General features: G+C 39.9%; 1 protein-coding gene across 1 annotated transcript in view; it reads right to left on the reverse strand.

The window, feature by feature from the left end:
• HS2ST1 (heparan sulfate 2-O-sulfotransferase 1) overlaps nt 1-22,227 on the reverse strand; it is a 76,817-nt gene that overhangs the window by 7,222 nt on the left and 47,368 nt on the right. Inside the window, exons 2-3 of the mRNA XM_086462831.1 lie at nt 9,044-9,282; nt 2,497-2,582 (exon numbers count right to left, since the gene is read on the reverse strand). Of these exons, the coding sequence (XP_086318957.1) occupies nt 2,497-2,582; nt 9,044-9,282 (325 nt within the window). The remainder of the gene's footprint in view (nt 1-2,496; nt 2,583-9,043; nt 9,283-22,227) is intronic.

The raw sequence follows: 22,227 nt of genomic DNA on the forward strand, positions 1-22,227 counted from the left end.
ATATGAGGAATCTTAAGCTGAAAAGTTGAAGAACAGAAACATGGAATAAGCAGCAGAAAAGAGGAAGTTAGAAAAAAAAAAACAAACCCAAACAATGAAAAGGCATTGCTTTGGGAAAAGACCAGCACTACAGATACAGAAATTGTTACAGAAAGAGCAATTGATTCTTCAGACGTTGCCAGCAGAGCACCAATGAATCTGACTGTAGCAGTTAAAGGTGGCATTGCCGACATCTGTCTGTGTGCCAGCTCTTGCTCCTCAAAGTCTGCAAAATCAGAGTGGGTGAATGTTTCAACCCTATTGAGGCAAAGTCCAGACATCGAACTGCACCTTCCTTCAAGTTCACTGAAGTGCCTGGGACACGCACGTGTGTCCCCTTCTAGAGACTCTACTGCAAGTGCTTGAGAAGGCTGTAACAAACCATTTTGGTACAGTAGCAGCCTCAACCAGTATGTACCTGTGGGTTAAATAAAGGTGTCAAAGCCCTTGGAAATGTTTCTGCCGGGTTGTACGTTCATGTGGATTTGCACACGCCCTCATAAAACGTAGCTTCAGTTATGGTAACATAAGCCACTTCCCACTGTAACTTTATTAATAAGGATAATGATTTGGCAATTGCATTGTCAAAGAACTTTTTCTCCAACAGTTTACAAGAGAAAACAAGGAATAAGGGTGGAACAAAAATTAAAAAAAAATAAAATAAAAAAATTAAACTCTTATTACTGTAATTTCTACATGGATGGGTTATGATAACCTGCCCACAATTCATCAATTGAATCAAATACTTTAAGCTTTAGCATAATTTAAGAGGTACTTCTGATATTTGACAGTGGGACCTATGCCTGCTTACATGCAGACATCAACTTTTCTGAAATATTTTAGACTTCTCAGTTACAAGAACATACCTCACAGCCTTAAAAGTGTGGGCCTTGCCAAGCACGACCAGAGTATTCAAGATATTATTTTAGTAACGAAAACCCGAAGTATGAGAAAGCAAGCTGTCGTGGGAAAAACATAAATCATTTAGGTGAAAGGATAACCAACCACGAACAGAAGGGTAACAGTCCTGGAGGGAAGATGCAGATGAAAGAAATCTGCAAAATCACTTAGATGCTTTCTAGATGTAAAATAATTATTTTAGTTTAAAAAGTTCCAGTATCTGAAAATCTTTTCAGCTTTACAAAGTGAGTAGTGTATAAAATAACATGCACCTTTGCTGTTCCAGAAAGCTGTTATTCAGTTCAAGGGCTTCTTAATGTTGCAGCATTTTAACTTTGAAAAGGCAGAAAGGAAGCTAATGAAATTTGATATGTTTTATTTTATTGACTGATTTGCAATTAAGACTTCTTGCCTGTTATTTTTTGTGAACTTCAAGCTGTTACTTGGTGCCACTGGTAATTTCCAGCTACTACTATAGCTTGCAGCATTTTCTATCACGTAATATACTGTACTGGGGATCTATGAAGCTCTTGTGTCCCCTTCTCATTCATGGTAATAACAAGCTAGAATTAAAAATCAGTGTACACAACAGAATGAATAATCACAGGCAATGACTAAACAAAAGAAATTCTTGCATACAAAAAGCTCATTTCATTAAATTAATGTTTCAATACTCAGAAACATAACGTCATTGAGGACTGACCACCAGTAAGAGGTAGAAGTAGTGGCTACCATCGTTTGTGCAGTTGAATACACAGAGATCTGAAAATTCTACCTTCAATTTTAAATCATTTTCTGCACACTGCAAGTGTGCATCTAGAAAGCATCTTAAGCAAAACTGACTTGCCAGTCAAGGGGAGGTTTCACAAGCCTGAGCTGCTGAGGATCGCTGCTTTAGATCCAGAAGCAAAAACAAGACAAGAAAAGAAACACATGGAAGTGGGAACACAGATATGATCCTGAACCTTTGTAGTCACTGGGAGGATTTTTACCTCATTTTCTTTTAAATTAATCTTAGAAGTAGCAGGATTTAACTCCACATGAATTATTTCAATCCTTTTTACAGCAAGCCAAACTACTATAGGCCAGAAAACAGCTTTAAAATATAACTTTGAATATTTTGATGAAGTGTAGAGGGATACTCTGATCGAGAAGAACTACATAACTTAAGAGGCAGGTGCTATTATTTGTTATATGAAATATATTTGAGAACAGGTATCTTAAACTTCCCAGAATGGGAAGCCAATCCTAAGGAGAACTGCCCGTGTTCTAGAGAAAAGGCAGTAAAACAAGCCTGTGATTCAGACAAGGAATACTAAACCTAGCGTATAAATAGTTTTGAAATGAGAGTCGGCTACATTTTATCATGCAAAAAGACAGGAGAAAACTGTGAAAAATCAAAACCAAATATTGCTCAACGTAGGAATTTCAGTGTGTGGATTTTTCACAACTGCAGTTGTCGGACTTCACCACAGGAGGGCACTAACACCCCAGCTGGATCCGAGCAACTCGAACTACTACTACACTACTCCACAGATAAACCCAAGGGTAACGTACTTTGCAAAGTCCAAATAAGATATATGTCCGTGGTAAAATCCTGGTTTCATTTCCTTCCAGGAAGTCACATTCTTCACAAATCGGACCTGTAAAAGCAGACAGCAGAAAGCGTTTCTGTACAGCCGAAACACATCGAGTTTCCTCATGCATGGGGTTTCTTGGTTTGTAAGTAAAGTCTTACATTGCATTAGAAAAAAAAATAAAAGTCTATTTTCAACATCACCAAAGAATTTGTGCCAGCTAAAATAGACTTTTCTGCAAGCATACAGGTGGCTCATTTTAGATCATCCCGATTTAATGATCAGAAACTAAACAAAAGCAGAATACAGCAATCAGAAGGGCAGTTCGCGGAAAGCTACGACAAAAACATCAGCAAGACAAACATGTAATTTTTTTGTCAGTCCAGTTTATTTGTCATTTGAAAGGAACGCGGACTTCCCTCAGCAATAAACAGAAATGCAAGTACACCTTTGATGGAATTGTCTGATCTGTACTTAGTCCCTCAACGAAAAGCATATTGGATTCACAAACATGTTCTTAGACCTATTTTACCGGGACATAGAAACAAATCTGACAGTTTGCTTGCTCCCGCATCCCCAAATGCAATGCATGAGTAATCCAGAACTTTTATAAATGTATACAGTGAAAATCAGATCTGTAGTTTACCATTCTGGATAGTTGCCTTAAGCCTAATATTTCAGTGAAACTTCCATGTTAAAGCATGAAGCAGGCCTTAAAGAAGGGCTGATAAAGCAGTTACCAGCAAACTTCACAAAAATAGGAATAGCTTTACATTTCAAAGAAGAAAATAAGATACACGCCCCAAACCAGAAAGTATGATCAAATTAAGTGGGACATGCGAATCCTGATATAGCTTGGCTTTATTAGAAGAACAGAATATTTTAACATCAAAGCATTTAACTCCAAAAGTTATTTCAAAACTAGTGAATTAGATAATACAGAAAAGATGATAAATTTGTACTGCCTGAGCTGTCTGACAATGATATGCCATTTCTGCAGCTGAGAATTAGAAGATAGCCTTCCCTGCACATCTACAGTATCTTTTCTGTTACACAGCGACATAGATAACCACAAAGATACTGAGGTGAGACAAGAGTCAAAAAAGGAAAGTTTGAAAGCTCAAGACAACACACTAACGTTCTGTAAGGTCTAATGGCTTGAGAGGGTCCCGAAACATGGTATTTATTATTTATTATAACCAACCAATTGAGGCTTTTAAGAGGCAAGACTGGCCTCCTGCTGTTTCTTCAAATGTGCAAAACTCAGTCTACGATTTAAGAGATTGGTAACGTTGACTTATTTCTTCAAACACTGGTGCTCGGACTCTCAGGTAAAAGAAGTGCATATTACTTTTTAATGGCAGGCGGCATTCATTTTTTTCAGTGTACAAGTTTTTATAATCTGTGGCATTTCGCAATTTAAACCACGTATTGCACATGAAAATTGTGGCAAATCCAGCTGAAAAGCACTGCGCAATGTTATACAAAGGTGTTCCATAAACCGCATTGGCTTTCTGTCTGGTTTTGTCCACAGCACAAACCGATAATATATCTATGAGACTCTGCATCCAGTTGAACCACCTTTACTGCTACTGAACGTTTCACTGACTGTACCTTTCAAAGATCAGTGACAAGATATTTTCAGTGGAGAGCCTCAGCTATGAATCTTTCTATACCTGGGAAAGAAATTTCCTAAATGCAAAGTATACATTATCATCCCTTCCCTCAGCCCCAAACCCCAAAATGCCACGACTGCTTGATACAACTCTGTGAGTAAACCAGTTATGCTACCTGTTTTGTGCAGCACAGCATGCACATTAAAGCACACATTTCAGTTATGTACCCATGAACAAGCTTTCTGAAATCTAGCACCAGCTAGATCTCAGTTTCTAATAGACTAGGACTAGACACAGGGAAATGCCAAGAGCAAAATCCCAAGGGTCAGTTCTATCTTAGATCCCCACGCCACCATCTGGCACCAAACCTTAGTAATAGCTAAAAAAATCCTTTATTGTCTTTGCCTGCCAATGTTGTTTGCTAAGGAAATAATTTTTATGACCATAGGATGGATGTTCTAGCCTTTTATTAACTTCAACACCAGGCAAGCTAAGAGAAAGCTAGGAAGGTTTTAAGACAGCTGTGACATTTAAATCTGCCTTAAGACGGACCAGCAACACGCTGTGCCCCTGAGAACTGAAGTTTTTAACACCTACATCTAGCCTGCAGGCAAGATATTCCCCCCCCACACACCAGTTCGCACCCTTCCAAAACTCAGAATTGTTCCAGGTCACAGACAGCCTAATGAGTCTGGATTCACACATTTTAGGGCAAAGCTGAATATTGCTGGCTGATTCATACTGTTAAATATGATCAATTTTACCTTTCTTTTCAGGGCTTAGCAGATAATGGAGCTTTCAAGAGACTGAGCAAGCTTCCCCATGTGAACCCAACTGAATAAAATTTGAGGTTACTTTAAAAGTTCAGATAAACGTGAATGGAATGCCTGTGAAGTTGTTTCATGGTGCTTTTATATAATCAGCTACAAAGTTGCTTCACAGCCTTTAGTAAGTGAGAAATCAGCTGAGCTTCACTGAATTAAAAAGCCAGATCAAACGTACTCTGGGGGCGTAAGATGTCCTGAAAGGTAAGTTAAATACATTCAGTTTCTAGGACGATAAGAATTTAAAACAAGTCCCAGTGAGCCAATAGGGAAAAAAAAAAAACCAACCCAGCACACTTGGTCTGAGCAAAAAGCCTCGGGAAATCTGTGTGTGCAAACCAAGGTGATAGTGTAAGCTGTCATCTCTGTCCACTAACTGCCTCCATCAACCCCTCTTCTCTACAGTCTGAACACCCCACCCTCCGGCCCCAAATGGTGGTATGGTCATTACCCTGTGGCCTGGTACCACGTGCACTTTTGGACATCAAAAAAGCCCCAGCTTTTCACGTCATTATATTCTAGTTTTGGTTGTCAATTGCTGAATAACTGAGGTAAAATTACAAATAACTGGGGTGGATGAATATCACAAGCCCAGTCTGGCGAGGAGAAATGAGGATTTTCCATTAGAACTACAAAAAAAGGGCTCTCACGTAAGACTGAAGACCAACACAGCAACCCCACTAAAGGAAATCTCAGATTCAGATTTAAAGACCAAGCATGATGGGATGACCGAACCAGAATCCCTCTGCAGAAAGGCAGCTTAGCTACCCAAACTGTCATAACAAGCTAATACCTTACAGCTAGCTCTAAATCAGAGGGTCAGGAACGCTGGAAACAGGCTAGCAGCACACCTTTGGCTGTACGCCATGAGAAATCACAAGCAGGCTCAAGGCAAGGGCAGCTGAAAAGCAATTTTGTGAGACGGTGAAAAGACAAGAGTTCACCAGTTCAGCCACAATATACCGGGATACCTGCCAGGATATCCTGGTATACTGGATACCCGCCTCGCATGAACAGTTCTTTCTCAGAAGGAAAAATACAATTGGCCCAGGTACAGCAGCGGACACTAGTACTCACTAGGCAATCTAACGTCCTAAGAAAATGTCTCAAATGTTCAGGAGCACACGGCAGTCTAACAGAGTCACTGCAACCTTTTACTTGTTCCACGTCTTGGAGCCACTGAAACCTCTACCAGCAGAGGAAGTAAGTACTACTGAAGTCCGTATGAGTGTGCTATCCTCTGAGAGGCCACTGGTTTAGAATACATTTGGAAGCATAATTATATATTTTCAGGCTGCTTTTATGAGAAAAATGGAGAGAGAGAAACTGCAGGAGAAAAAAAGAACAAGGAACAGAAACCAGCAAGCTGAGGGAGTGAAATGCTGCATAATTTTACCATGGCTTTTCTATGTTCACAACAACAGCACAGAGAATGTATTCTCATACCCCCTTTTCTAATAATGTATCAAGAATACATGCTGCAAGACAGAACAGTAATTTCATTTCAAATGTTTTCAATGACAATTTCACCGTGTAACAAAACAGCTAAGGTTTGTGTGGCTGCTATGCCGTTCCAGCAGCCATAACACAGCCATACTTGTATGGACAAAAAGCATCAGTACTGAAGCATGCAAGTCACAAATAAAATCCAACCAGACAACTACTCTGATTTAATGAAAGCAAGTGGTTTTGTTACAGACCACACAGGTCAGAAGTGCAACAGGGCCAACGTGGCACGCAGCTTGCTGCAAAGAACAGGCCCAACCTGTGGAAAGAGGGGCAGTTCCCAGGATCCTGCTGTCAGAGAAGCTGCAAAAGAAAGGAGTGCTGCTGGGAGAAGTTCCATCTGAAACTGAAATGGATGTGTTAGGGACTCTTATTGTATTATCTCAAATCAGATACAGATTATATCTGGAGTGGATTTTAAATAGTTGTTGGTTGTTTTTTTTTTTTCCAGATTGCATTCAAGAAGTAAAGGTTTCACAGATGGACAGAGAACTTAAAAGTCTGTTAAGAGAATTAGAGTAGTTTCGAAAAAGAACAGCAGAAGCAGTGCATAACTGAGAGCTCACTCTTTTACAAATTTATGTCAGGCCCAAGACAATCTTCATCTTGCTTAGGGAGACTTGCTTTAACAAACACTATCACTGATAAACCAATTTTGTCTCTATGGTGCGTTTATGTATTTTACTACCAGTGCATACACACTTAACGCACACAGTGAGCTACCCTGATGAAGGTGGCATGTGAATATCTGATGCAAATCCAAGCCCACAAAGTGTAAACCTCATCAGCTACTACTCAATCCCCTTGCCATCTCCAGAATTATGCCTCATGATTTATAACTGCAAGTTGCTATTTCAATATATTAAAGATAAATAACTATTTCTTCTTCTTTGAACAAATATGCAATATATAAAATTTTTCACTATCAGCACCTCCCAGTTAACGGCCACTGAAGCAGAGGAGTCTCAACTGTCTAATTAAACAACATAATTTACCACCTTGGACAGTAGCATAGCATCAGATGAAGGCAGGACTGCCAGCATTGTATACGTGCCCAGCATTGATGGATTTTCACTTTTCAATAGGTAATTATTAGAGGGAAGACAAGGAGGAGAGTTTCTCTTAGACAAAGCTAAGCCAGTAAAGAACAAATGTGATTCGAATGAAATTCAAACAAAAGTAGACATTTAAGGCAAGCTTGCCTGTGTTTCACTTTTACCATCAACGACTGGCTCTCCTCCCCTTCAGGACAGGCCACTACAAATCAAAGGGACACCTTGACAGAAACAGAATCTGTGGTTGGAAGCGCAGCACCAAGTATGACTGACAGGAGCATGGTTTTTAATTAAAAGATATAGGCTTGTTAAACCTTTTGAAACCTCACTCTGCTGTTAGTGCACAGGTCTTCAGTATTTGTTCTACGCAGCGGACAGGACTACAGGGGTGGCTACCAGATTTACTCTTAGTAATCACAGTACTCATGCATGCCAACAGCACCTTCAGATTTAGGAAAAGATTTGACACCAGCAAAAACCTCAACCTTTCTCCCACGCAGAGAACTGGAAGCGGAGGGGCCCGTTCGCCTCTGCTTCCCCTCGCCCCACTCCAGCAGCTGGGCTGAGCTGCTTCTGCCTGTAGGCATGCACTTCACAGGAGCTGGAAGCCCCGGTGCTGACATGCTGCAATGCAGAACAGCTCCTGCCTCTGCTGCGTATCAGCTTAAGGGGATCAGCACACAACCAGCAGTGCATGCCCCAGAGTTTGGAAACCTTTGTTTTGCAGACAGGGATGGTGACATAGCGACGTTTCAGATCTCTGACCTGGGGTCCCCGCATGTGCAGTCAGGATGAGCAAAGAACCGGTATTTTAAAAAAAATAACCCCCCCCAAAAAAATCTACTCCCTCACCACACCACACCCCAAGAAAAACACAGCATTGAACCTTCATCATCTTTTTTTTAACACTCATCATCTGACGCAGCGGCAGCCATGATCATTTCTAGGCTGGGACTACACTGATCTCAGCGAGAGCTTTTTTACGTGGATGCAAAGCGACGCGTCCTTTCGAGCACAAGCTTTTTACAACCACTTCTTTCTACCCATTTTTTATCACCTGTGAGACCTGACCAGACCTAGTACCACCGACAGAAGCGCAGCCCTGACAGCATGGCACAGTGCCTGCGCTACTCGGAGAGGAAATCCCAGGAGACTGCGTTCACCGCAGATGGAGATGACAGGCACACACTGTTACACAGCCAAAAGGCAGACAGTTGACAATACAATAAACTTTTACAGTTATAACAACAAAGGTCACTTCTGCCCTAGCTGGGTCCCTTTTCAGCTTGTTTTTGTCTGATAAACAGATACTTACCACTTCCAGCAGCCCAGCAAAAACCTAAACCTATTGTTTAACAAATAATACTAATTCGCTACAAAGAAAATGTAGAGACATTAGAATTCATTTACGTTGGAAAATGCGACATAAAAGCCAATTCCATCAGACTACATAAGTTTGCAACAGCAAAAAAGTTTTCTATATTTTCCCCTTGTTCAGTAAAGACATCCCAAATGCAGCAGTTTACCTGATCTTGCAGAGACATTACAGGATTATTTTTGGTTGTATTGATATGTAGAACATGGTATTTGTTCTTCGCACAAAGATCATAGGCAATGTTTGTGAAGGACGTGCTGGCAGTCTTAGGTACTCTGTTGTAAATAATCACCACATCATCTTCTTCATCCAGTGTCACATCTTGTCGGGGGCCATCTACTGTATGACGCTGTTCTATTTCTCTGACTTCATGTCTTGCAATAGCCCTTTCTGTTGAGGATGACAAGCACAAAATATCAATGTAAATATCAGCAGTTTTCAAGTTCAAACCAGAGAATGCAAATAACCTGGTGGAAAGCAGTAACTCCTCAGCAATAAAGGAAACGCTTGCTGTCATATGTATTTCTGACACCTCCGAAGCAAAATAAAATGTCTGAATGATAAAAGGTGAGTTAGTGTGACAGGACACGAAGACTAGAAAACAATATGCTGAGGGAACACGTACCGTATTCTATGACTCACAATAATGTTACTGAAAGCCATTGCTCAAAAGAAAAATGTCTATAATGCGCTACCAGAATGGTGACATACCCAAAATATCCCAAATACTTTCTATAAAACACCTATTTAGAAATTATAATAGAAGGAATAACTCAAGCAATTTGGAGAGTACGAATTTTCTGAAAACAGCCAAAACACTAACATTAGAGATTTAGTCAATTAACCGTGTAGAGGCGCTGAAATTCAGATGAAAGCATTGTTTTGTTATTTCGATTGATAACAGCCCCAAGTGTAAAGCATTACAACAAATGGGTTTGCAAAAGTTCAATCAGATTTATTAATTTCAAGTCTGACAAGAAGAGAAGCAAGAGGTGCTTATGAAACAGTTAACACTGAGGTGAAGAGTGGTCTCTGAGCACTGAAATACATCAAATACATCAAAAAGCAAGAAATATGGAAAAGCAAGCTATGAACAAGACATTTTGGCAAGGTATGCTGCAAATAAACCATTTTTCCTTTTATACAAAGGGCAACACTCTGAGTAATTGAACTCTGCTTCAAGTGCTAAAAAGCCTTTTTGGAAAATAAAACCCACAGTATTACAGCATTTTTTTTTTACTTTTTTTGCTGCTGCTGAATATCAAATACTTTGTGCTGATTCAGACGCAGCTTTGTTCTGTTCTAGATAAGTATATACTTTAATACGATTTGTAATACAGATGTCAAAGCATCTTTTCTGATTCATTTATTGTGATATTGCCTTTAATAATGTTTTCAAAGAAATCTGTGTTGGCCAACAGTGCAAGCTGAAGTTGCTATCACAAGAGTAACCTGTAATTCTCTATATTATGTTCTTACACAGGGTATAGCTCTTTCTGGATGACAGGCTTTCAACAGCAGCAGCTCCGGGCCTTTACTTCCCCTGCTTCCTGTAACCCAGCTCCTTCTATTCTCTTTCACCACATCTCTTTAATTATAACATAAAATCACTTTTAAAGCAGAATCATTAAGCTGCGAACACCACTAGCCTGTAATTCCACATAAATTGTCTTCATCCACAAACTTCCATCTGTCTGACACGCTTCAAAGCTTAAACTCACTCACTCTCTCATATGCTCGTATCTCACACCCCATAACTAAGTTACATCAGTATGAAAATGTTTGTAGAAAATGCTTATTGAGTATATCTCAATTTTCCACATGACATCTGTTGCTCCCCACTACATCAGTCACAGTTTTTGCTCCTTCCTTTCTCATTTGCTACCTCTCGCATCACTGCTGGCAAACGTCCCATTTTGGAAAGAGAGGAGGCAACAGACTCGGGTTTCGTCTATCTGGAGATGGCTACCGCAAAAAGGGACTGGCAACTCTCCCCTCCCTGCCAGCGACAGATTAGAGGAAGCATTTGGTAGGGGACACAGTTAACCACATGGCAGCCCAGGGCTACACGGATACTGAATACCACCTAGAGAGGCTGAAATGAAACAAATTGAATTTGCATTTTCTACACCGAGGTAGCGGATCTCTGCTATACTGGAATGATAAACTGCCCAGAACTCCAGGGCTGATGAGGCCGGCTGGTGCAGAGGGAAGCTTCCCCTTTCACATGTAAGGAGTACGTATTTGTGAGAAACCGACAGGATTTGCAAGAGGAGTGATGAGAAGTGCTCCTCTAATGAGGTATTTGAAACCATGATGATTCAAGAATTAGCGCGATAAGTGCACTCTAAAGGCTTTGCATAAGATATAAAAGACGCACGGTTAGATGCAATTAGCAGAAAGGCTATTGCATACAATCACCTCCCACTTTGCACGGCGAGAGGGGAAAGCTAGAACCCGTGCAAGGAGAAAAACATTCACAAGTGTGAAGTACACAGACAGTTCTATTATCAAAGAATAAGGAGGCTTTAAATTTGAAATTCAAATGAAAACTAATCTTCATGACGCAGAACTGAAATCACTTTTTGGAAATAACTGCAATAGTTAAAAGCCAAAAGCTGCGAGGAAGGATATCAGCTGCTGAAGTGCAAGGGAAGCTAAAGCCAGCGAGAAGCAGATGAAGCACAGGAAAGTCTCTAACCTGGTCATCCATCCTAACGGCCTATTTCATTGTAGTCCATTAATAACACAACAACGAAAACTGCAAGTTACGAAAAAAGTGTATGGTTTTTCCCAGGCACGAATAGTTTACAGTTTTCCCTATGAAGTCGGGAAGCTTTGTTTGCTACTTTCTGAAAAGTCAGTTTAACTCTTAAAATGGCACATGACTGGATCCACATGAATTTTATTTATTTATTTGGGGAGGGGGAAGAGATTCAGTAATGGTAACGTGCAACTGAGAACAGTCCTTGGGATAACTAGTTAATCAGGAGTTAGAGACTTTGAGGAGTTGATGGGCATTTGATTAACTACTTCATTTGCTCTTCTATAAAACTTTAATAATCCTGGAAGTAAAAGTCCTGTAATGGTTGATAAATGAGCATTGCTTACACGTTTTTAGAAGTACAGCTGAAGACACAATGTCTGCTTTAATGACTTCTACATGTGGAAGACAGGGAGGAAGAAGATGCTAGGTATTTATCAAGCAGATTTTGTTTACCAAAAATCTCCTTAGATGACAGCCCTGCAAATTTAACTTTGATTATGAGATCTTGTCTATGTAGGGTTGGAATAGTTAACTGAAATCAATTAAAAAAATTAATCAGGTTAGGCCATTTCTTTCCTATCAGAGATCCTGTGGACAAAAGTACGTCCCATGGTCTCATTGCTTTCATTGTGTTCTATTTAAACTTGATTTTGTAAGAAAAACATCTAGGCAAAACTATTAAGAGCCAAGTGTCTAAATTGGGGTAAGACTGTCCACACTAAGTTTGACACTAATTAACCACATCGATTTAAAAAGATAAGCGGCATTTAAGGAAGTCGTTACTTGCTTAAAACAAGACAGATTTTCATAGCAATATAATACAGGATAATTTTAAGGCAGAAAATATTCAGTCTCACACTTTCTTAGGTTCACTGTAATAAACAATGTAATTACTACACAGTCGAGAAAAACGCTGTTCTGTCACCTGCAGGTGTCCTACGTGCAAACTTTATCAACGACAAGGCCCGCTTGCACACAGGCAGCACCGTGTATGATCAGCATGATAACGATTGCTACGCTGGCTATTTACCAGCAGATGAATTACTTGCAGAAAGTCTTCAGTTGGCAGAAGTAGTTGTTTTGTAAACAACAGAACAAGCTTATTTTTTCACCTATCTGTCTACATGTTCTTCAAAATCCTCCTTTATCCCATTTCTGTAACTGTCAGCATCTTCCCATGACTTGCATTGCTTGAGCCACTGTCTTGTAGCAATGAACAGGAAATATCATGGCTAGCAATAGGGTGGTTTGCCAGTCAGATGCTACCAGAAAATAACATATAATGGGCAAGTTAGGTCTTCTCCTTCAGCAGAAGCACTAATAGCGACACTCAATCTGTATGCCACCACTGAGTATGGAAAAATTCAAAATGATTTCTCTTCAACACCGCTGCCCTTTCAAGTCAAAGCCATTTGTCGACAAGTTTAAAAGTTATTAACAGGAAAAGTAACACTTGGAGAGGAATGGACAGACCAAGTTTGATTGCTTAGCCCCATCACCTGTGAAAATGCACTGGACCCATACATACGTATAAAAATAGTTAAAAACCCAACTGAACAATATTTACCTGATTATAGAAACAAATCACCCAACTGAACAGTAGTTAAGTAATTCTAGAAATAAATTGCTGCGATCATAAGCAGTTATTTGTCTCCATTCCTTGCACATTCAAACAGATGAATGTCTTTGGCAAAATAAGTTTATTAGCATTTACTTCAAATCCAAGTGTTAACGGCGTACAAAATAGTATCTTCCCAAACAAAACAGAGTGGCAAGGATTTTAACAACTTAAAGGTTAACTAAGCCAAACATTTCAAATTCCTCACATTTTTCACAAAAGCACATGAACCTCCTGGGATTTCTTAACAAGAAAATCTGTCAAAACCAGAAACTCTTCTTTCCCCCGTAGCTTAGCGTTCTTGAAGAGCCTCCCTGGCTGCCAAAGTCAGGTTAACCAAGTATCTGGAAGAATAATTCAGAGCACACCACTCTACTTCCACAAACTATGCTCTGTACTCTACATCTGTTTTCCTTCTGTATGTACCTACGGGTATTATTTAGGCTCTCTCTTCAACGCGTCTCATGCGCCTGCCATGCTTCCTAGTGAAACCTCCCACTCAGATGAGGAAAGGCTCGGTCTTAAAAAGAAATTTTAGCTCAGCAGCCTTCAAGTGTTGCCTGACAGAAGAAAACGACGTGAAATCAAACTTCACTCACACCGACTTGATGCGAAGGAACTGGACAGCTAGCATCGATAGCACCATGCCTCAGCAAACAGTTGCTGTGTATCTACCATACTGGATGCCACTTCAAACCAATAAGCAGGTTTCTTCCAGTCGGGAACAATATTGAAGCCAGCTGACTCGGTGTCTCGGCTTTCTTTCCACCCTGCTCCCAGGCCAATTAGGCAAGCAGCTGGTAGCCTGAGGCGCTGAGCAGCTCTCAAGCTGTTTCCCTGCCCAAAAGCTGCATTAAACACATGACTGGCCTAAATACTGAACCCAAGCAGGGCCGAAAACCTACTCACTATTGACTCCATTCTCCTCTGATGAAGAATGAAAGCAACAGCAGCTTAAAAATGAACCATAATTACGTAGCAAAGTTAATGTCCTGATTCATTTTCAAATTATATTACACCCACCGCGTACACGTAGCCTTCATCCTTCACTGAAATGCAGCCTCCTCTGGGAGCTGTTTAGCAGCATACTACTTACAAACCAGAGCAGGGCTGCTGTATGTGGATCGCAATGCTTCAGGGGTGGAGAGGAGGAGAGAAAGAATCAATAGTGCTATGACAATTTACGGCCATGGATTTGTGTCACTAGACCCAATTAAAACTGCAGGAAAAATACAGACTGAATTAACAGAAAATGCCTAAAGTTAAATACGTCAAGGTATCAGTATTAACATACCATCTCTTGCAAAGACCTTTAAGAATAACAACTCTATCCTGCTCTAGCTTTAAGTCTCAGTAACAGAACCACTACACTGGTTGGGTAGCAACTTCATGACCTAAAGACCAACACGCATTTTGGGCAAGCCTTTGGTCTCTCCTACTTTCTCTTCCTCTGTAAAAGCATTCCATGAAGCCTGCTGTCTCTATTGCTGATTAATGAATATTTACTGCTCTCAAAGGCAATCCTGGGTGAGCCATGGGGTGGAGCAGCGGGGGGCAAACCCTACCTTCCTGCTCCAGCAGCTACAGTGCTCTTAAAACCATACCAGGGGACTTCAGAGTCTCTCAAGTGTGACTCCTTACAACTACCTTTAAGCCACCATCCTTAAAATCGTAATTAACTATTCTGTTTCTCCATTAGCATATGTAAATATACATATTAAAATCAACAGTCAGAAACAAGGAAAGCAAAATGCTGGCTATTTGATAGAAGGACAAACTGCTAGTCTCACAACATCCCTGTTTATCAGAGCTGAGTGACTTTGCACTAGTAAAGCATATACAACTTAAGTGTGAAAGAATACAACACAGGCACATATACCCCCATCCTACCAAATTTTTATTAAGAAAAAGAATAAAAGGATTGCCAAGAAACAAAACTGTAATTTTAGTTGAGTTTTTTCCATCACCAGTGAACGCTGACACTAGCGAGAACGTCGGTACTGATGCGGCAGACCACTGCCCAGGGCCAGAGGCTGGATGGTCCTACGGCGTTCCCGGCCCCCCCCCGCCCCACACACACACTACTGCCAAGCACTCCTATCTTCAGAAATTTTGGGGAACAAAAATACCACTCGGGGAACCACGCTTGTGGAAATCACTGCTAATGCCACATGCAACAGCCATAATTTATTCCAGTTAAAAAGAATAACTCCTGACATTTTGCTTTCTTCTTTTCTTCTTTATCTGCGCAGCTCAGAACATCTTACCTAATGAAAAACGTGTTAACTCTTAAGATATTCTAGCTATTTGCATTTTAGACAAAAGAGACTGTTGGTCTCATTTGCAAACCTTTAATCAGCCTATGAAATACCTACTAAAACCTTTAAGGTAATGTTTGTCTCTAAGAAGTCCCCAAATTCCAGGACAGTCTCAGCACACACGTGCTCTGAGCTCCGTTCTGACCCACAGCAAGTGAAGATCACGTGCAAAGCATATACAAGGACGGAAACAGAGCACAAAACTTAAAATAATACCAGAAAAGTTTTTAACTTTTTTTTTTTTTTTAGTCAGGCCAAAACCCCCCCATCTTTTCCTTCCTTTTCTAAAAATTTGGCTGCCTTAGTGTCTAATGACTAATTTTAGAAATTTCATTCCAGCTTGGTTTTTTTCCAATGAGACATGAAAAGAAACAGGTATAAAAGATCTCCTGTAATAAAAACCAGTAGTTTAGCGAACAATTAAAAGTCACTAACATTGCCAAAACATTTTCTTTAATAGTGGTTAACACATTTTCAGAACAGTAGGGAAAAGAACAGTCCAGACAGAAGAGAACTGTTTTCAAACTCCAAACTTTAAACTCCAACAAATACACATTGGAACTAATTAAAAGCAAAAATAACTCCCCCAAAAAACCCAACACGGACCAACCAGCAAGCAGGCACCTCCAGCTAGGCACTGAGATCGTTAACTAAAATCTAATGCAGCAGCTGTCTGAAAATTAGAAGTAGTGATGCTGAAAAACGTGCTACAGTTTCATTAGCATTTGATACTCGTCATTTAATTTCAAGATAGCATTTTTGCCAGGGCTTTATTTTGAACACATAAGTAGAAGCATATTGATTAGTGCGTAATATTGTTAAGGGTTTGATATTAAACTAAAAAAAAAAAAAAAAAAAAAAGTTTATGTAACAATGAAATCACTATCCCACATATAGACCCAAACTGGTTTTAGCATCAGAGCCCGTATTTCTCATTTTTCTGTAAATTTTTTTATTTGACCAACTGCATTTGGAAGGAGGAGAATATTTAAAGCACTGACCAAGTATTTCCTCCTTTTTTTTTAAAAAAAAAAGCACCCTACAGTTGACATACAGCCTTACACCTTTTTCTTCCAGCATTCTGCTGGGCAGAATATTTTAATGAAAGACTATGTTGTGGCCCTTTTTGGATGCAAGACCAGCCATACCATGCGCGTACTATAAAGACAATCTGTGTTTTACATAATCACATTACGGAATACATAGGACAGGTAAGGGCCTGCATCTCAAGTTGTCCCAGGAAGTGCAAAACTAAACAAAACCCCACGAAAATTCACAGATCAGCTGAATTGCATTTATAGATGAAAGCTTAGGTACCCCAATAAGCATGGTTACTCCCAGAAAAGATCTGGCTTATAGCAGGTATTTTTGTGTAATAACATCCAATAAAACAGAAGAAAGGACATTTCATTCCAAACACAAAATTTTGAAAAATTCGTAAATGCTTGAAAAGGTGCATACTAAAACCACATCTTCAGCTATAACTATAGCATCGCTCCTATGACTCCTGAATACTGCAAATAATACTAATTAAAGTTACACAAAAAATTTTCAGAACCATTTAAGGCAACCTGTAGTATAAGATTTAAAAATAAGCATATGTCAAACAGCTCCACAAACTCTCCAACTTCAGACTGAACCGTTTTGCTTGACACAAGTGTTGAATTCAAGTTAATGAATTAGCATGAGAGCAAACACAATAGACGCCATTCGTCTTTTTTTCTTCCCAGCCACTGGCAATGTCAGGTTTCTTTAGGAAAACATGGAAACTTTAACAACAAATAGCTGTAAAAAGGAGAATGTAATCACACAGGGAAAAGGTTTGTGGCTTTTCTGAACCCCTAAACTGTCAGAAAACTGTTATGAAGCACTGTGACTATGAGAATAGCAGTGTAAAATACTTGCAAATCAGGAATCCATTCTCTAAATAGTAAATTGCATCTGAGTACGTAACAGCAGAGCTTGCTCTTATTTATAGTGCCTTAATATCATAGTGCAGGTCTTCAGTGCTAGGAAGAAAAGTTAATGGAACTGTTTTATACACGGATACAGTTGTCACAAGTGTTCCACTATACAAATGTGCATGTCACTCCTTGAAGCAAAATCCAATTCAAATAATGAAGGAAAGCAAGATCAATATAGATCATCTGACTCCATTCAGTAAGGCAGCCTGGAGACTGTTTTGCTATTTTCTACAAGCTTTCTCCAAACAAACAATCACTCACTTTTTCTAAAAGGGTGCTGGCTAGCACAGAAGCAAAAACGATCACTAAACTGTCTGTTGAAATCATCAGAAGACCTGTTTGTGTGAACAAAGCTGTATCACGGTAAGCCACCATCACATTTAAAAAAACTAATTGGCAAGATACACCGTTATTTCCAACCTATCACACTTAGAGCCCTGCTTGTCTTCTCACTTCTCGGCTAAACTAAGCCAGTCTGGAAAACAATTGCCAGCTGGTCTAGCAGCCAAAAAAAAGGACGACAGCCAACAGCATTGCCTTCTGATCAGAATGGCAACTGATGTGGTTAAGTAGAAGATCTAAATATTTTATTAGGAATCTTAGGAAGTTAGAGTACCAAGAAGAAGCTTACGATAACTCTATGTAGTGCCAACAGGTAGAGCATGACATCTGCTTAATTAACATTGGCTGTGTACAGACCAAGCATTTACAGGGATAAACATGATTTCTAACCTTAATGAAGTTACAGGAGTTTGTATAAAGTCCTTTGAAAACACAGAAATGAGTGTGCATGCTCAATGAGCCCCACTGTTGTTAAGTCGTAACAGAATTAATTTTAATTACATTTTTTAAGTGCTAACTAGATAAGCTCTTGATTATACTTTTTGTTTTCTTTGTGAAAGGCATTTATCTTGCTCTTAGCTTCGTTCTAAGAACTTCAGTTTAATTCTATAGCCTAGCAGCTTTATATACAAATCAAAAGTATGTCTGGTTTTCCCCTAAACATGCAAGTTGTTAGCAGAGAGATTTGCTAGCTCATGTAGCTTAAATATCAACATATATTAAAAAAATACTGCTTTATCTTGTATTCCAATCTCAGGCTTGCAGCCTAAAGAGCTCATCCGAGATGGAGCTGAAAAAGATAAGCATGAATAAAGAGAAGTTCTAACAACACACAGACCACTCAAAAATTACATTTCATGAACCTCCAAGCCATTTTAAGCAAATGAAAGTACAAGAAAAACTCTTTTTTAATTAAATGCTAGAACTGCAATGAACACTAAATTAAATGCTTTTAAACTACCTCTGGAAAACTCTTCTTGCTGTATCTATCCTACACCCCTTCACACCTGGGGCTCCAACCTATACTCAGGCAGAACTAGGCAAACAAGTACATGCAGCATCAATCTGGTTCTTTTCTGAATAAAATCATCACCTGCTCCCCCTCTGACTGTCCGAGGGTTAAAAGGAGCAGTGGCCCAGCGGACTCAAAGAGTCGGTGGAGGGAATATTACAAAGGGAAGCTTGCACGTCCTCGCAACCTGTGCCCTCCCCAACCCTACCCTGGCAGTTCAGTTGGGCCTTCACGAGAGAAGCCCAGACGAAATCCCCGCGATCAGCCTGAAATCACGCATTAGAGAACGCTTGTGACCCAACCAGCCAGCTCACCAAACCTCCCCCATCCAGCCTCTCCGTGCTAACAGTGGTGGTTGCACTCCGTTCCAGTCCCCTTGCATACCAACACCACTACTATAAAACCTCTTTGCAGCAGGCATTGATTAGCAAAATCAGAATTATACAAGCAAGAGCTTTATCTGGTTTCGTGTCAGTGTGATATGGAGCTCCTTGTCCTTGGTAAGGACAGAAACAGTCCAGGATTGGTGAGGTGTGCAGCAAGGTGGTTTTGCACAAAACCTTCCCGCTGGTAGGAGAGCCAGCTGCTCATTGAAAGCCCCTGGGTGTTAATCCTGATTCAGGTTGGATTAAGCTTTTTAATTAAAAAGAATTCTTTTCCTATATGCACGAGAAATATTTTCTTCTTCCCCTAAATCAGTCCTTTTTCTTTTTGAACAAGGACTATTTGATGTATATACAAAAGGGCAAGCGATTCCCTCCGTGCATCTTAGGTAGCTGTTGCAAAAACAACTCCAGCCCCTTGCTCAGACCTTTGGTCCCACAGCCGTAAGGGATACAATAGATTTGTATTCATCACTCTCTAACAATGCTTCCTGACTAAAATACACCGTGATTATTCATTATCAGAAGGTACATCGCCACTGAACTTATTGAAAGTCAGAATTGCAGAAAGTTATGCTGGATAATGCAACACCACTGAAATAAAAGTCAAAAAGAATTCCTACAGGTAGCCCCCAGTAAGATCAGAGAAAAAAGGAATCAGGATTCTCTTTTTAGTATTTCAAATTCATTAAAATACCCCTTTTATGAAGGCCCCTGCAACAACAAGAAAGTTAATTTAGCTTTACATATCATTTTGTTGGCAGTTGATGCAGAATTAACACAGTATATGAAGAGCTGATTGGTCTTGAGAAAAAGAAAAAAACCAAACCACCAGAAACACCCACATATTTGGTCAGATTATCTTTTACAGACATTAAGACTTTAAATTGTCAGATTTTATTTCATACAAGCAAAGTAATCTGCTTCCAACAATAGTCAATAGCCTAAAATCTAGCATTAACCCATTTCTAATATGGCTGAGACCTGTAGAGCGCTCAAAGGGAATAATCCTTCTGCTGTCATTCAGAGAGAAAGCGTTTTGACTTGTCAATACCGAGCCACTTAAGATATTTTAACTTGATTTTAAAGAACGTATTACATGGTCAGCACAGATATGGGCAGCAATGCTCGAACTATGTTTTGAAGCGAAGATTTGCTGAAACTTCATGGCCCAAAGGAGGAAGGTGTGTGACGTCGGGCACGGTGTGCTCTCGCCAGAGATACGGGTGCTGGTCTCAGCTGAGCTTTCCCTAGAGAAGCTGGACAGCCATAACACTTCCTTTCTTTGCCAGTACTAAAGCTACTGAAGTCATCTAAAACTAGCTTTTGCTCCCTGTTCTCCATACATGAACCCCAAATTTCCCGAGTCGCTTTTGGTTTAAGTCTCCAGTGACCACAGATGGTTTCCATATATATATATAATGTAAATTTGCCTTGCTGTTGCATTGAGTCACCATCCTCAAATTCCATTAGGCTCAATTACTATTTTTGTGTATGTGAACAGTAAGGTTGAAAAGTTCATTTTCGTGTTAACAAGCTGTAACCATGTAAGGAGATATATATATTTTAATATCTGTTGGTAATTCAAATAAAGCATGTAGGGAAAAACACACAAGTCTTCCTTCTCAATACACAAAGCGGAAGTTACTTTTTTCGAGTGTTAAGTCAGAAAGATATTTAAATCCAAGCTATTACTCTGGGGGGGTGGGACTATTCTAAACTTCTGTGGGAAGATATACCAATTGATACATGTTTTTGTAAGAAATAGCTTATTTATCTGGGATACTTGAAAGCAGAAAATACCACTGGTGAATTCTGTTTCCAGGGAGATGACATATTACCTTCCAGAAACATGTCACACACTGAAGTTATTCTTCAGACCGAGTGAGCAGAGGAAAACACGAAAAGGACTTCTTTGCCGTGACATAGACTCTCTGGCAACACTGTTACATAAGGAATAAAAGAAAATAAATAAAAGAAGAGAATAAAATAGAAAATAAAAGTAACTTTGACTCACGATCCTCAGCAAATTTAGTTGCAGTGGTTAGAGAGAAGTACCCACGTACCAACAGAGCTCTAAAGACATCATGGCGTGGCAGGAACAACTCAGACACAAGTTTGAGCAGAAAACAGGGAGGAAAAGCCAAGAGGCAATATTCCTTTACAGTACCGCATGGCTGAAGGGAAGCTCCAGGATAAATAAATAATAGTGAGAATGGGAACACTCCCAGCCTTCATCTCCTCCGTCACCGCTCTAGACATGAATTGTTGATGGGGTGGATCAAATTTTAAGGTTATCCTCATCTCTTTAGGCCGCTTTCTCTTCACTGGACTTTTCTTAAAGTAAGCAACAACATGGTCCCTTCTAAAAAGGCAATACAAAGGAACCAAGCAGCTGAGCAGGGGACGAAGAATGAAAGCTCCTACACAAGGAGTTCCGTAAACTGGTACTCAGAAATAAATAATAGACAAACTTATACTGTTTGGTAACAAATAATTTAGCAGTACAGTATGTCCATTACAGAACAGCATCTGCATACCAGTCTCCTTCAGTTACATTATCTCCTGTCTTCTTAAACCTTGTGGTTTTCTGCCACATCATCTTCCTCTCAACCTTTCAGATAGCTATAGCCTCTCCTCGTACCCGCCTGGCACCCTGGTAATAATCATGGGCCTCTGCTCATTTAGGCTTACCATGATCTGTTCGGATATGGCAAGGATCACATTTCTACCAGCTCCTTGGAAGGGCAGCGTTAATGCACCCCTCCCAAATCCCGACACCTACAAACGCTTTTTAAAGACATACCCAAAAGCCACATTGCTACTGCACATTTTTCAAGTGCAAAGTCACTCGGCCTTTTGAATCAAAGAGTTTGGGGGTTTTTGTGGGTTTGGGTTTTTTTGTTGTTTTTTTTTTTTTTTTCAATTTAT

This window comes from Leptosomus discolor, chromosome 3 (assembly GCF_034619465.1).
Source record: "Leptosomus discolor isolate bLepDis1 chromosome 3, bLepDis1.hap2, whole genome shotgun sequence".
NCBI classification, from domain to species: Eukaryota; Metazoa; Chordata; class Aves; order Leptosomiformes; family Leptosomidae; genus Leptosomus; species Leptosomus discolor.